The 16,346-nt window shown below is 38.4% G+C and overlaps 1 protein-coding gene across 1 annotated transcript in view; it reads left to right on the plus strand.

Annotated features, from left to right (window-relative positions):
- LOC134044419 (uncharacterized) overlaps window positions 1-16,346 on the plus strand; it is a 59,702-nt gene that overhangs the window by 31,916 nt on the left and 11,440 nt on the right. The window contains exons 14-16 of the mRNA XM_062493645.1: window positions 4,516-4,555; window positions 5,567-5,618; window positions 11,770-11,881. Coding sequence (XP_062349629.1) covers window positions 4,516-4,555; window positions 5,567-5,618; window positions 11,770-11,881 — 204 coding nt within the window. The remainder of the gene's footprint in view (window positions 1-4,515; window positions 4,556-5,566; window positions 5,619-11,769; window positions 11,882-16,346) is intronic.

Consider the following 16,346-nt stretch of genomic DNA (forward strand, 5'->3'; position numbering starts at 1 on the left):
CCTGTAAAAAAAGTTTGTATGCATTTTATACTGGTGCTCAACCATATTGTAAGAACTGCTGAGTAGAAAACCTGAGATTTCAGATTTCCCTAGTTTGATCACTTAAAAAATAATGCTTGACAAGTGGACTACTTTGTCTGCTATTTATATATACAAACATCTTTCATTCCTTAGAATATGTAGTAAATACAAAATACAAAAAATAACCTATTGGCTGAGCTAATTTAGTCACTAGAAATGTAATGGTCAGGAAGCTGAAATCTGTTCAGCAAGAGACATTGCTGTATCTTGAAATTCTGTGAAACTTCAAAAAGAGCTCCTAAGTTTTATTGAACTTGAAGTGTTTAAAACTTTTTTGATTTCAAGCTTTGGAGCATTTTCATGCTTTTTTACTCCAAAATATCTTACAAAATGATTCATGCAGTCTCAGCATCTTTCATATATTGCATAATGGTTTATTCTGCTGAAAAATACAGAGGTGTATAGAAGGTTTTTTTTTTTTTTTTGACAGAAGTAGATTAAAGAATAAGAAGTAATAATCCAAAATTAGGTGTGACCATTCAAGTAGGATTGCAATAGGATAGAGGAGCTATTAAGGAGGTAAAATATCAAGCTTTTCCACTGTCTGTAAATCCAGTGGGGAATAATGAGAGCTGGAAGGAATGAGGCTTGTTTCGCTGGCAATTGGCATCTCATAGGTTGATTGCAAGTTCCAGCCAGGTTTTTTTTCTGCTGTGGGGCATTTTACAGGGTGTGATATATATGACATAGATTATAATGTATTAGAACATTGTGGTTCTATGTATTGAAATAGGTGCTTATTTGGGCTGATTTTATGCATCTTTTACTGAGGCTGTTTTTCAGTGGATCCATTACCTGAACAATCCCAGCTGAGAGCAACGTTGGTTTTCCCAAGTCCTCTTTAGTTTGCCTGCTACCTCTGCTTGTGAATTCATCAGAAACTTCTCTTTTCCAGCATATCATACATGATATGCTCAAGAGTTTGTATTTGCAAGTCCACCCCCAGATGGGTTTTACAGGGTGAGAAAATAAAAAAGATTAAGAAGCAGCTGGAGAGGTAAAACATACATGGGAAACCAGAAATGGTCAAGCTGTTGTAGCAAGGAGTGTATCCTGATTGGGCTTCACCTTGTATTATTCATGTGGATATCTGTTCCTACCTCTCTGCTCACAGGGGAGTGCCAGTCATGGGGTATTAGTGTGCTTTGATACTCATGAGATTCGTCTCCATCCTTCAGATTTGGATCAAATTTGCCATTGGACCCAAAATTTGTGAGTTTTCAGGTGTGCTGGAAGAATCATGGACAAAGGAACAAGACCTGATAAGTAATTAATTATACATATGTGTATACACAGAGGATGATGGTTCGTTTTTCATAAGATACTTGGGCTGAAAAATAAGTAAGACTTAAAGTAGGCTAGAGAGGGGATTCATAAAATGAAAAGGCAGGGTAAGACTGTATGAAGAATTGTGCAGAATAGTCATAGACAAGCACTTTCTAACTAACAACTTTTTTAATAGATTCAGTGTAGAATTTATTAAACCTTTAAACACAGAATCCAAAGGGGTCCCATACCAGAGTTTAGTCACTTCGAAAGAAGTAGATTTACCAGTCTTAGTTCCTGAAGTTTTTCCAACCATGCCATGTATTTGGGAGTTAATAAAAACAACGGAATCTCGGTGTAATCCCCAGTACTCATTGGTTTAAAACACCCAGCAACCTGGAGAATTCATAGTTCTCAGGCTTGGCCCCTAGCCACTGAGGAAATGGAAGGCTTTCAGAACAAATGCTTCAATCAAAATAAGTGTCATGATACTCAGTTTGACACCAAAAAAAATACTGTATCCAAAAGATTAATAGGATATAGATGCATTGAAGGGAAGGTCTCCCATCTGAAGGTAATCACCCCATTTTGCAGCACATCAGTTTTTATGCCATTCCGAGGCACAGAAGCTGGCAGGGTAGTGGTGAGTTAATTAGCCTGAAGTGAAGCAACTTGTTCAAGGGGTTCAGTAGTAGCAGATGAAACAATACTTTCATCTCCCTTGAGGCACAAAGGAGTGGAGCTCTGATGACAAAAAATGGGAATGAGAAGTTTCTGGGAAAATATAGATCAAGGGCTTCAGTTTGGCTGAGAATCTTAGTGATTTGAGACTGCAGCCTGATTGATATTCTCTACAAGTATGACAAATTTGTTTGTGTCATTGTGGATAAAGATAAGCCTTCCAGAAAGGAGAGATGGCATCTGTACAGATATTTAAGCAAGCAATGCAATGTAAGCATAAAATACAGCATGAGGAGATATTTTTATAAGAAGTTTTGTTGGGACAGTGGTTAATCCAAAGAGATCATAATTTAATTAGCATAGGCAGGTGTGGCCACAGTGACAAGTTCACTGTTACTTGGTTGTACTGCACCTTCCATTGCCTTATTTTGTTTTACTGGAGAAATGTAATAGGAATCTGAGTCCTGGGTTGAGGTGAGGTGTTCACACCTCTTGTGCTGTTTACAGAATTAAGAAACTGGTTGTGGCTTACAATCAGTAATTTAAGATTTGCTTTGTCTTCTCTGCTTGAAACCTAACTAGGAATTTCATATAGATAAAAATTAAATTGGACTTCAAATTGCTTCAATCATATTTATATGCGCATAAACAATAATCATAGCATAAACCTTAATAGTGTTGCAACTGGAATATTGGTGTAGCTTTGCTCTGCAGTTGCAGGGATAGCTGTAGTACCTCCAAAGACAGATCTGCAGTTACAGTAGCTTGTACTCAGGAACTTCTCGAAGATCATCAGAAGGTGGTTATCTTAGGTGTGAGCAATTTTTGCTCTTAGTTGGATTGTTTTCTTGTCTATGTTGAGTACTACTTTGTTGTAGTTAAGATCCCTTGTGTGAAAGGAAGAGAATGAAGAGCTTTCTTTAAAAGCTTTTAGGAAGTTGAAGTTGATGTTGGAGCGAAATCTGGTATCCTTAATGAGCAGTTCAGCTGCCTAGTAGGAAGTGGCCCATATGACAGTCCACAGATAATATAACTAGCTTTATGGACCTGTATTTTCAACATGACTTTCACCTTCCACGCTTCTTCACCAGCAGCCTAAACAGACAAACCAGGCCCATAGTTCAATAAAATCACGGCAGCTGGTTTTGTTGCTGAGTGGCAGTTCTGCTTGAATGAGTGCACAGGTAAGATGTACAGGGCTGAAACCTCACTGGATCATTTAAAATCATGTAATACTTAACGTAAGATTCTTTCATATTCTATCCACCACCACTTTTGTTTTTAGCAGTACTTAGTGAGTAGGGAGGTGGTTATTTGTGATGCTGTTTCTTCTGAAGGCTTATTCACTGTACTATAAAATGTCAGACTTTTTTAGGGAAGTTGCTTCTAATGAGTATGAATGTAGCAAGGTTCTGTAATCTCTGCTGCCACTTGCATGTCCAGATTGACAAGGCACTGAATCCAAGCTAGAACAGCCTGCTGTGGAGTGCTCATCACTGTTAGCTTTAGTTTCACAACAGCGCAGTTACATGGCTTTTAGTTTGCTTGGAGCACCAACTGAGGGATTTCACACCTGCAAAAAGCATGAAGCCCTTTTTATCCAGAATTAATTTGGCCAAATACAACATGTGGGCAACTTTCAACAGCACTTATTTTTAAAAGGAACTGCTTAACATGGTCGTTAATTAATTCCTAGGCTGATATAATGTATGCATTTTACTGTTTCTTTCCCCTGCAATACTATTTGGAGCTCTGATGCATTGTGTATTCATACTGTCCATGCCAGACAGAAGGTGAGAAGCTATGCTCAGGATAAGGAGAGCAGAACTGTTTCTTTCAGAAATACTGAGCTGAGCAGGTGGGTTTTATGATAGTAGAACCTGACAACCTGATAATACAGTGCTGACTTACCTCAGATCTGGGCTCATGCTAGTGCCTTAAGCCCCTGAATTGCCGGTGTATCAGAGGGAGAATGGTATCTGCAGTATTCAGCACCTTAAAAAAGCAAAGTTAGTTTAAAGGCTAAAGAGAATAATTCAAATTAAACAGTTAATCTAAACAAGCAAAGTCATATTCAACAAATGCTAAAAGAAACCATAGTCCATCTGAATTGCTTCTCTTCTCTCTTTGAAAGTAAATAAAACAAGGACAAAAAAACTAAAGCTAAATTCTTTCTGTCAAATATTTTACCTCACTGACATTCAATACAATGAATATTCATATACAAATTCATATATTTGAATGAATATTCTAAAGATTTACTTCAGTTTCCACATTTAAATTTTTTGTTAAAATTCACAGTTGTGTTTTGCCTTTTAACTTGTATAAAATGTTCAGTTTTGTTAATTTATGAGAATGTTTGTAATTTTCTAGAGTTTTCCCTGCATTTATTAAAAATTGATCAATTCAAGCTATGATAAGATACAAGCTTTGATGTTTTGAAGAGGGCTTTAATTATTCTTTTGTGAATTTAATTTCCTTTTCCAGCTCCGGGCCTCACTGGAATTGTTGGAGGGCGCCCCAGAGTGTAAGTTAACTTTTGATCATTAACTTGTTGTAATGGGTGATGATAATGTTCCTACCAGTCACCATCACAAGCTTCCCCAGCTTGGGACAGCAATCACAGAAGCAAATAAATCTTCCTGTGTCACTCTCAGCTTAATAGCTGATAACAAAATAATAGTGAGTGCTATATGGTATACACGAAAATAGTAAAATTTTTTATTGAATTAAATGTGAGTTACGCAAGTTTCTGAGCAGCTCATAGCAATGTCTTTGTTTAATGAGCTGTAGGGAAAACTTGAACTGCAACTTCAGTGCAAGCCAGTGGCTTGACCACATTAATACATGCAAATTTCTGGACCAGTTTTCTAGCTATTAGTTTGGAATATGGGCCCACCAAATTAACATCTGTATGAGCACACTTCACCTAGAAATGTAAGGTCAAATGCTAGAACATCCCAGAAAATTATAGCATGAAACCATTTCATGACTGGGGTGAACCTAGTAATGTTGAGCATGTTTAAAAAAAAACCTGGCTTGATTCAGTTTTGTTCTAGATATGGCTTAAATCTTATGGTGATTTTTATCCTCACCTTTTCATGCTTATTCATCTAAAACTCACCTGTCATTTAGCAAATACTGCACATGAAGACAGGAGAAGAACCTGTGGCTCTATTTCCAGTAGCTCTGTGTAGCTGGCCTAGGTATCAGTGTGGGGCTACTGACAGTGTAGTAGACTTCAATGTCAAGAAGCATATCCTTTGTCAAGAAAGTATTTTTTGCTGTTTTGGCTACCTCCGCTCAGTAAAATTTTCTTCAGTGTTTTAAACAAAATCTTATATTCTTAATAATGGAATTTAAGGAGTTTTTGTACTTCTCAGGCTTTCCAGAGTTGGTCAAAAAACAGTTGCTAATCATGGTTGAAAGGATTTAATTTCCCACATATCTGAAGTATGACTAGTGCAAATGTGTATGATCAGCCAGTTTCATTAATGTCTAGGTAAATACATTTAAGCTTATTGTTTTCTGTGTCTAGGTCTCCAGTTTTGAAGCCATTTTTCTTCTATTATCCCAAAAGCAATGTTCAGGTAAGACCTACTGCTTAAAGTCTGAGTTCTGTTTTCTTGGAAGTAATTTGAAAAATCCTGCTGATTCTGGCATTTTTTGGTGACTTCCAGTAATAAAGCTGCAAAGTAGTCTGGTGACTTTGATTAAAAAATATTTCCTGAGATACTAATGTTATTCGCACAGAATGTTTTGCAGCAGTTGAACTTGCCAGCCTTCCATTTTAATTACTGCTAATTTTTAAATACATTGCATCAAGACCGAGCTTCTCTCTTCAGGTTCCTGGAATTGTAGGTTTAAATTATTTTTACTGCATTTGCAAAAAAGAGTGCTTAAGAAAATTGCAGACTTTCTTGAAGAGTACTGGACTCTCTTTAAAGAGTAGGCAGTTGGGTGTTCAAAGAGAGGAACATTAATCTTGTGAACTTGGATAAATCTTCTGAGTTTTTGGGGAGTGGTATATTTTGTGTATAATACTGGGAATAAATACTAAAATAATTGACTTTCCTCTGATTCAACAGGTTTTTCCTTAACAGAGTTGAGCTTTCTCCTTCCATATATCCTGTCTATAAAAACAGAAGTAGTAATTTCTCTTCTTGCCTGTATTACAAAAACTTGTCAAGTTATGAAAGCCTGTGCAGCTATGGTGCTATCATGGAGGAACCTGTGACTCTGTGGCCCTATTTAGTTCACAGCAATGGTTTCTTTCAGTCCAGGAATGTACAGTTCAGATGTCTAGGCAGCCCTAGGTTAGAGATTACAGTGGAAGATGACCTGTTCATCTAGAGCCTGCTTCTTTGTTGTGATGCATGTAACCCCCTCTAATTCAAGGTTTTCAGGATAAACTTGAAGAAATTGGTTTTGCTGAAGCCATAAAGTGTTTGGATTTAAAATAAACATTGTCTCTGCTCTTCTGAATGCCATCAGATACTGAATTTATCCTTTGGAAACTGCAGACAAAACTGCATATATGCCCTTCTTTTTCAAGTAACTTGAAACTTGCATCCCTTTCATATCATGGCATCATAATACTCAGCCTTCTTTCTCACCCATCCACCATCAAGAAAGTTACCAAAGGCTGGAATGTAAGTCTGTGTTGGGCCACAGCTATTGTCATGGGCTTCTGCTTAGGGTGGCTCAGAAAAGCTTTGGGAGCATAGGCAGCAAGTGAAAAAGTAGGCAAGGAGGATCAGGAAGAGACTGTTTTGTTTTTGTTCTTTAACATTCATACAGTGCTTAGCACAACCAACCCCTATTATTTAAGCAGTATTCTTCATTAAAGGAAAATATTTTAATTCCACAACTTTACAAAGAAGATGCCATTTAGTTATTAAATCTAAGTTAATTACAAATTCTTCACGATGGAAAAGCGTTTTTAAAAAATCCACCTTTCTTGTTGTCTTAAGTTGAAGTACTTTTATCATCACTTGCATTTTGCCCTACACAAATGGCTTGTCTTTGCCAAGTTTAGTGTGAAATTATTATCTTTATGTAAGTTTAGCCTACCACTGTGTTGTTCAAATTCGGCATTAACTTAATTAGCACTGTGTTCCAGACTTGGCAAAATTCTGTTGAGATTAAACAGTAACCTAATTTAACAAGGAAAGAAAGCAGTGTCTCATTTACTCTTTTCAGTACAGAAAAAGTCCTTGCTCTGTGTAACTAATCTGATAGGGTCACTGATATGCTGTCAGCAAGATGCAATGTGTCCTATCACTGTTGTCCTGCAGTAATACTGAGGGTAAATGTATAGTGTGATTGAAGTTCTTGATTCAAAATTTTAGCCATGTTTTAAAAACTATTGTCCAGTAAGAGATTACAGAGTGAGTAAAGTGTGAATTAACTGATTTTCTAAATTAGATGTTCAGTTACAAAGAGTCTAGTTGCTCTAGGTCAGCATTTGACCTAAAACGAAAAAAATTCCATAAGCAGATTATGAGTTATGTTAGCATTGCTGTAGTGAGTTCTTTTCTTTTGTTTGATAACACCGTTTTGGATGTTGGTTTGGATTCAATGTATGTTTGTTGTTTCCACTGCTTTTATGCAATTGTACTGATTTTTATCATAGATCACCAGTGGTTTTACTGTTCAAATAGTAGTTTTTACCATGTGTGCTTTGAAGGTAACCTAAAGCTTTCATATAGAGAGAAATTGCAGCAAACCTACTGAAGGCAGGTCACTTTGAGTTATTCTTTAAGGGCCATCTTAAGAAAGAGTGCTGACTAGAGTAATTTTGCATTTGCTTACAACTCAGCACCGATAACTGCCGAAGCTAAGTTTGTTTATATTGTTTTGTTCTGGAAGTTTAAGCTGATTGTGTCTGAGTCTTTCATACTGGGAGTCCTCCAGTACAGATGAATTGGGTGCCACGCACTTCCATCCCACTTCCTCATGTCCTTTCAGTGGTCCCACAGGTAAAACTGAAGGGTAGCCTGCTGTGTGCATACTTCCTACATTCTTCCTCTTAATCAAAAGGATGCTTACTGTTTAAAGCTGAGATACTGATCCATATATATATATCAGGGAGCAAGACTTTTTTTTTTTTTCTTTCCCCATATTGTTGGAAGTGTTGAGCCAGTTGATTCACAGCTGGTGCCTCTTTGTCTCTCCAGGTCATTGCTGCCAATCAGTTGGGATGCAGTGATGATGTCCTGTACACAAATTGATGTCCTGTGCGTCATAGGAATTGCTTCATGTGGATCTGTGGGTAGCTGCATGTTAGTCAGGTCATAATAAATCATCTCTCTCATGGCTAATTCCTTCAAGAACTGGATACCTCCCTGCATTGTGGTCCTCTTATCTAGGTGACATACAGCATTTTCCTTGGAGGGTTACGTTTCCTTCAGACTTAGCAGGAGTCATCTTCAGAGGCTGACAGCCTAGGCCCCTTTGTCAAATGCCCCCTTCCATAGAAAGTGATCATAGCTACTTGGCTTCCCTACCCTAGAATTACAGGCTACTAGCTCCATTATCCCAGCATCATAGCAGCCAGGTGATAATGCGCTGACCTGGAAGACAAGTGAAATATTTTTGTATATCCCACATCTGACTCACATAGGTATCTTGTTCTGCTTCTTTCTCCTGTTCTTGTGATGGTGCTGTTTCATCCTCCTTTACAGGTTGAGTTTTGTGTCCATTTCTTGTATATAGGAGTGACTGATAATTAGGAGGGGTTACTCCTCTCATTCCTCTGCAGTGCCTTGTAACCAGGGTTGGAGTAGCTGCAGGGTTTTTGTTTTATAATCAGATCCAGAGACTTTCTTTCCCCCTTGCAAAGAATAGTGTCAAACAGAACTGAGTAGGCCTCAGCCAGCATGTTTCAGTGATTTGTCTCTCTGGAATTGGCAAGGTGACAGCTTACTTTTTCCAAATATTTTACTAGTTTTTCTGGATTCTGCGCTTGTTCAAAGTTCCAAAATGCAAGCTGCTCACAGTCCTATGCACTTACCCATACCATTACCTACATCTTACCAGTCCAGCCTTGGGGCAGATCAGACAATCATAAAATGTTAAGGGGTTGAACTATTGCTTAAAGATCATCTAGTCACAGCCTTCACTGCCATGGGCAGGGATACTTCCCAATAGACCAGTCTGGCTTTGAACACCTCCAGGGATAGGTCGTCCCTAACTTCCTTGGGCAGCTAGTTTCAGTGTCTTTACCACCCTCACAGTGAAAAATTTCCTCTTAATATCTAACCTAAATTTCCCCTTTTTCAGTTTGTACCTATTACCACTGTCCTGTCACTACATTTCCTGACAAAGTCTCGCTCCAGCTTCCATGTGGGCCCCTTCAGATACTGGTAGGTTGCTATGTGGTCTCCACACAAGCTTCTCTTCTCCAGGCTGAACAGCCCCAGCTCCCTCAGTCTGTTTTTGTAGGGAAGGTGTTACAGTTGTTTTATGAACTTCATGGTCTTCTCTGGACTTGCTCCAGCAGGTCCATGCCCTTCATATTTTGGGGACACCAGCACTGTACACAATGCTCCAAGTGAGGTGTCACAAGAGCAGTGTAGAGGGGGAGAATCACCTCCTGCAAATGGCTGGCCACACTCCTTTTGCTGCAGGTCAGTATTTGACTTCCTGGGCTGTGAATGTACACTGATGGGTTATGTTGAGTTTTCAATCAACCATCACCCCAGAGTCTTTCTCTGCAGGGCTGGTCTCTGAGAAATAGTCTTAAATAACTGCTTAAACATAAAACAAGACCTGGAACACATTCACAAGACGTGAACCAGCAGTGTGCCCAGGTGGCCAAGGTCAGTGGCATCCTGGCCTGTATCAGCAATAGTGTGGCCAGCAGGACCAGGGCAGTAGTCATCCTCCTGTATTCAGCAGTGGACATCTCAAGTCATAAGTCCAGTTCTGGGCCCCTCAGTTTAGGAGGGACTTTGAGGTGCTGGAGCACACCCAGAGAAGCTGGGAAAACTGGTGTAGGGTCTGGAGCACAAAGTCTCATGAGGAGCAGCTGAGGGAGCTGTGTTTGTTTAGCCTGGGGAGAATGAAGTTCAGGGAAGACCTTGTCGCACACTGCAGCTACCTGAGAGGAGGTGGGGTCATCATACCTGGAGGTATTTCTAAGGAAAGACTGGATGTGGCACTTAGGTCTACTTGACATGGTGGTGTTGGATCATAGGTTGGGCTTGATGATCTCAGAGGTCTTTCCCAATCTAATTGATTCTGTGAAGACATAATGATAGGAACATGCTAATTTGAGCATCCCAGGATATTAAAAATTCTCAAGATCTATTATATTTAGCCTGGAGGAGAAGGGGAAGAAGAAGGGAAGTGTGTCCCCTCTATGGTCTGAGTTTCAAAAGAGAAAAGGCAAAAGGTACAATTATCAATACTTTCTGATAGACTCCCAAGTCCAGGGATGACAGCAATGCTGAGTGCAAATACCAGATTAGTTTCACAACAAGCAATTATATCATTAGCCAGTGTTACAAAGTATAGCTTGATAACCTCAGCCCAGTTTCCATGGGTAATAAAAATCGTAACAGAACATATATTGCAAGTAAGGCAGTACATAATTGAACTTAAGGAACAAACACATCAACTTTGAGAGCAAATGAGTCATTTTGACCAGTGGCTATTAAACTAACACAATGAATGCTTGTAAGAAATTTGTTCTAACATAGTCTAATCAGATCTGTTATCTCAAAACATTAAGCCCCATGTTGGGCATGAAAAAGGCCTGTCAGGGTTTATTCCTAGCTGGCAGCTAAGTACCACTTAGACACTCTCTCACCCACCACCCCAGTGTAATAGGGAGAAGAATTGGAAAAGTGGTAAAATAACGCCCACACAAGTTCAGATAAAAACAGTTCAGTAATGGAAACAAAGTAGTAGTAGTTGGTATTGTTAAAAGGGAGGTGACAAAAAAGTAAGAGGGGAGTAAAACCCAGGAAAGACAAGTACACTTGTAGAGTGTCTCCCTTCACCCACTGACCAATGCCCAGCCTGTCCTCCAGCAGCGATCAGAAGCTCCCCACTCAACTCATATACTGGGTATGATCTTCTTTGGTGTGGAATATCCCTCTGGCCAGTTCAGGTCAGCTGTTCTGGCCATGCTCCTGCCCAGCTTCCTGTGCACCTGCTTGCTGGCAGAGCATGGGAAACTGAAAAGTCGTTGACTTAGAGTCTACTCTAAGTATTGCTACTGAGCAACAACCAAGTCCAAAATTCCTGTATTGATGTATGTTTTAGCAACTTTCACCAGGTATATTTGAAGATGAACACAGAATGTAGAGAGAAGCTTGTCTTTAATACAGACATCAACATTAAGAAGAAAAGGGAGTTGCATAGTGGAAAAGATGGAAACGTTCAAGTTTTGGTATTCAGCTGGTATTCAAGAGTTGTGACATAAAATCCCAGCAGTGTTGCAGTATATAGAGTGAGATGGAAAGAAGTTTCTTTTCCTTTAAGAGATACCAAATTGGATGGAGCATTTATTTGGGTTTTTATATCTTTTTTTTTTTTTTCCTTAAAGAAATGTTTCTTTTAGGTATATAATTAATTGTTATTTTATTGTACCTTTTAAAAAGGAGCAACAGAGTCTTATCCGTAAAGCTGTTACTGGAAGTCTACTAGTACTTAATTAGGAGTATGCTTTATTTATCCACATTGCAGTGGATTTGTGATTTGACTGTTTGAAAATCTGTGTTCTTTGTACAGATCAACCTGTTTTTAAATGGGCAGCATGTTGAGATATTTGAGGACGATCTCATATTCACATCAGATGAGGTGGTTTCATTTGATCTGCCCAAGATTAGCAGTGAATTGAAAGGTATGTTCATCTTTGTACTTGTGACTGTATCATTTGTTACCTTCATCCTTGTAAATAGTGTTAGATTTTTGTCTGTGCAATAAATTTTGCCTCCTTATATGATGCATTTTTATGGCTGTTGCAAAACACAAAGTGTTTTCTTGGAAGGTGGTTAGTGTCATGCAGTATAACATGTATTTGAGATTGTAACTAGTGTGGAAGTAAGTTTTTGTTAAAAACCCCTAAGCCTTAAACGCAACTGAAAACCAGGTAAAGCTGGCTTGAAATTGAAACATGGTTTCAAAGAATACTGTAATCTTACTTTTTGTGAATCCTAGGAATAGTGTTCAGAATAGAGGACAGATGAACAGAATGACTTACAGCACTTAGATAATTAAACCTCACTTCTGTTCCATATGGCAGCCTTCACAAAATTAACAAGAAGGGGATCAACCTGGAACTGGTAACTAAAAGAAACCATACTGAGTTAATACTGCATGATAGTTCCTGTGTTGCTGCTAGACTTTTCTAACCAAATTCTCTGAGAAAGAAGAGAACCTTGAGAAGGGCTAACCAGTGAGCTGAATGGAGCAGGTCAGGATGTCTGCAATGAAAAGGAAGTGTTAAATCAGAGTTGCTTGTACAAGCAATTATTGGAAGTGCTGGACACCTGGAAATTTTTGTTATTTCTAATGGCTGAACTATATACAGCATTTCTTAAAGTATAGTATACTCCATAATTCCCTTTTGGTCCAAACAGTCTTCATTATGTTATTTCTGCTTACCAGAGAAATGAGAGAATTGACTTAAAGCTGTGGATAGGTATTTGAAAAAGTGAATCATGTGACTCTACCTAAAAATTATGAGTTAGAAAAAATTCTAAAAATAATACTGATGGTGAAAGAGTAATTAAGATATTAAAGTCTGTGTATACTTAAAATAATTAATGCTGTTAAGGCATTTACATGTTAAGGTTTACTCTAGATTCCAGATAAAGGTGGGTAGTGTTTCTCAAAACTATTAATAAAACAATGTAACAGCTAATATGGGTTATTAGGGAATGTTTATATCACACAGAGAAATTTTAAATACATACGTGACTCTGTGTTTACTGCCATTTGAAAGCCACTGATAGTGGATGCCTGATTGCAATGCAGGTATTGATTTGTCTATTCAAACATCTCTTCAGTACAGTGATTTGTGCTGTACAGAAACAAGTATGGTTTCAGCTCTTATGTCCATTGGAAATCTGATGCCACACGAATGTCTCTCAGCTCCCTGGGAGTTCTCAGGAGGGCAGCGGGGTATTTGCACCATCAGACTAGGCAAGTTAAGGAAGTCATTGTTCTGCTTAGTGAAAGGGTTAGCATAGGTCCTGGGTTTGGGGTCTTTTTCCAAGGTGGCTATAGTACTGAATATTGGAGAAGCAAAAAGCTGTTGGATTCCCTACTGCCTTTTTATAACTTGACAAGACTTTAACTATTGAATTCTTCAGGCTTTTTTCAGGCATAACCCTACTTCTGAGAGACAGCAGAACTTTTCTGGTTGTTTCCCCTGAGAAGGATCTCTAAACTTTTGCCCTTGGTTGTGAATATAAATGCTTTCTGTATGTGACTAAATACTTAACTACTTCTGTGGCTTAATGTAGGACAGCATGGATGAGAAAGACAGATGGGTTAGACTGTAAAAGGAATAGCTTCTGCTAAAGCATTTTCTGTTAGCTATTAAAAAGGAGGAAAGTATTTTTCTTAGTTTCATGATTATCTCAAGTGTGAGGGACTGTTAGTTGTCCTTAAATAGATAAGAGAAATATGTGAAATGGATTTAAAATATGCTGCTAGATGTGCCTCTGGGAGGGTGGAATTTGAATTTACTGTTTTCCCTAGCTTTGATGGAAATAATTTTGTAGATTTGTTTAAGATGTTTATTAAATGAAAACAATTTCCTGATAAACAGATCATGAAAGATAAATCAGTTAAGGTAATAATAAATGAGAACACCAGAACACTGACTTGAACTGGTTTGTTTAAAGGGAGATTTTAAAGACTGACTGTAAAATGTCTAGAGAAGATTTCTACAGCTTATGTAATTTAGATTGTCAAATTTTAGCCTTTGAAGAAGCACTATATTTTGGTTTTAATTGTATGTTGAATTAAATTATTTAAAATTAATATGATTTCTGTAGTGTACAAAGTGTGATAATCTTGTCCAAAATGAGCCATGAGATTTAGCTGGACTTTCAGATCCACTCTAAATGGAGGTGTTTAATAAAAAAAATAATACTTCCCAATTAAATAAATGCATACTTACATATTTTCTGCCAAATTTCATGGTACATTTCTGCTTGCAAGTGAACATGGAAAGACTGTGAGCTTCAAGCGCAAAGCAAAACTAATGTTCTTTTCACTGGATGCTTTAGCCTTTTCAAATTTCATGCTACTGTGACTTTCTACCAGTGAGGAGCCACTGAGCCAGACTAAACTATAATCACTCTTTCAGCTCATCTTTCACAGTGCCTTAATGTATATTACAAAACTTTAGGTGTTAATTAAAGGAGTTCAGTGTTGATAGTTGTTGTTTTGGTAGATTGTGGGAAGATTTTTTGATCTATATATGCCCAGCAGAAGAGGTTGCTGTGGTAAGTCCCTAGATCTTCATTCTTGTTTTCCTTGCTACTGTCACTCACATGTGCTGGCAGAGCTCCTCTTGTGAGTGTTGCCTGATCTGCTTCAATCAAATGCAAGATACACTGTGTAAAAATTGTCATATCCTACTAAGGCACTTTTGTTAACCAGTACCTCTCTTACCCATACCCAAGTGGACTTCAGACATCTGTCCTGGTGTCATTGCCACAGACAGGGTCAATGAAAACTGCAGCCAGTAGGATTTGGACATAGTTTCTCTCTTACCCAGGTCAGCCTGGCTCATGTCTGTGTCAGCAATTTCTGTGGGCAGGAAGGAGTTGAAGGTAAAGATGATTAGGTTAGGGCTGGGTTTACCTGATTACCTGATGCAGTTCACAGAGTACATATCTACTCATGTCTGCATAGTAAGTGCACTGTGCACTATGTGGTGCCCCTGGCCAGCATTTGGAGCATAAGATCTCTTAATACTGGGTCTCCTACTCCCTAAAATTAAAATAAAATTTTAAAAGTTAAAAAAAAAAAAACTAACTCAAATAGTTTGGTATTCTCAGCAGAAGCAGTAATAGTCCAAAAAGGACAAACTGATGTGTTTTCAGATTGCATTGTGCCTTACAACCTGAAGTTAGTCCAGCATAACTGATTTACACAAGACCCTGTATATTCAATTCCTTTAAATTTGGGACATTTGTGACATGCTACTTCTAGCTGCTATCAGCAGCAGTTGCACCAGAATCTGCCACAAAGCAGGAAGGCTGTCACTTCCCTGTTCTGCATATTCCCCCTACTGCTGTCCAAGGAGCAGAGAGGGAGGGGGGAGCTGCCACTTGTGTCCAGAAGGATGAAAAAAAAGAAGGGGGACAGAGGAGAGAAGTACTGAGGGATGAGAAGTTTACTGTGAATCAGGAATGTGGGGGGTCAGTCTGTTACTGATGGTGAGATTGAAAAGCCAAGGAGGCCAGGAGAGTTGATATGGCTGTAGGAAAGTTGGATCAGAAGCAAAACTGACTGAAAATAACTCAATTCTCACTGCCTAAAAGCTTGGATATAGCCCATGCTTGAAGTTTCAGTGTTATGGTGTCCTCAATGAATAACTCAAACTTAGTAGCAAAGTGGATACTTCATCTCCCACTTCAGAGAACAGGAACTAGATGGTGACAGCCTACTACTCTTAGTAATCAACAGTTCCAAGAGGTCTGTAACTTAACGATCAGACTGTGGTGTATATATTGTGTGAATCCCATAATATTGAATGTCTGGATTTGGACAGGAATAGGTTTGCTTTTTGATACATAGATGAATAAAAATATTTCGTGTGAACTTTAAGTGAAATGCAACTATATCCATGTTCCTTGAACATCCACTACTCAGATATCAACAAGGTAAAAAAAAATCAAGATTGGCTTCCCAGAAAGCCTGTATTTTCTTATAATATGAAAATATTTGCAAAAACAGTAACTTGTAAAATAAATCTTAAGTTTCCTTCTATACAGCTGGATAAGAAGCTGTATAGTGCAAATGCAAGTGAAAGATGCATTGTCTTGAAAAGGAATTTAAGTTGTTACTGTTTTCTACAGGCATTAGCAGATTAAACAGATGTTACAGAATTACCAGGACAATAGCAACTGGAGGTATTTTCCACCTCGACTGGAAGCAGAGATCTGTGTGTGAAGGGGACAAAAGTTACTGGCTAGGCAAGAAAAAGACAAGCAGCTGCTGTGCCTCCTTCAGAGACTGCGTTGCTAAGGCCAATATGGAAGTCATATTGAAGGGTGATGGAAGAGGGGATACCTGATACAGCATTTGGCTGTAAAAAAGTGAAAGGGATTTGGGAGATGCAGCAG

The sequence above is a fragment of the Cinclus cinclus genome, chromosome 5 (genome assembly GCF_963662255.1).
Source record: "Cinclus cinclus chromosome 5, bCinCin1.1, whole genome shotgun sequence".
Taxonomy (NCBI): Eukaryota; Metazoa; Chordata; class Aves; order Passeriformes; family Cinclidae; genus Cinclus; species Cinclus cinclus.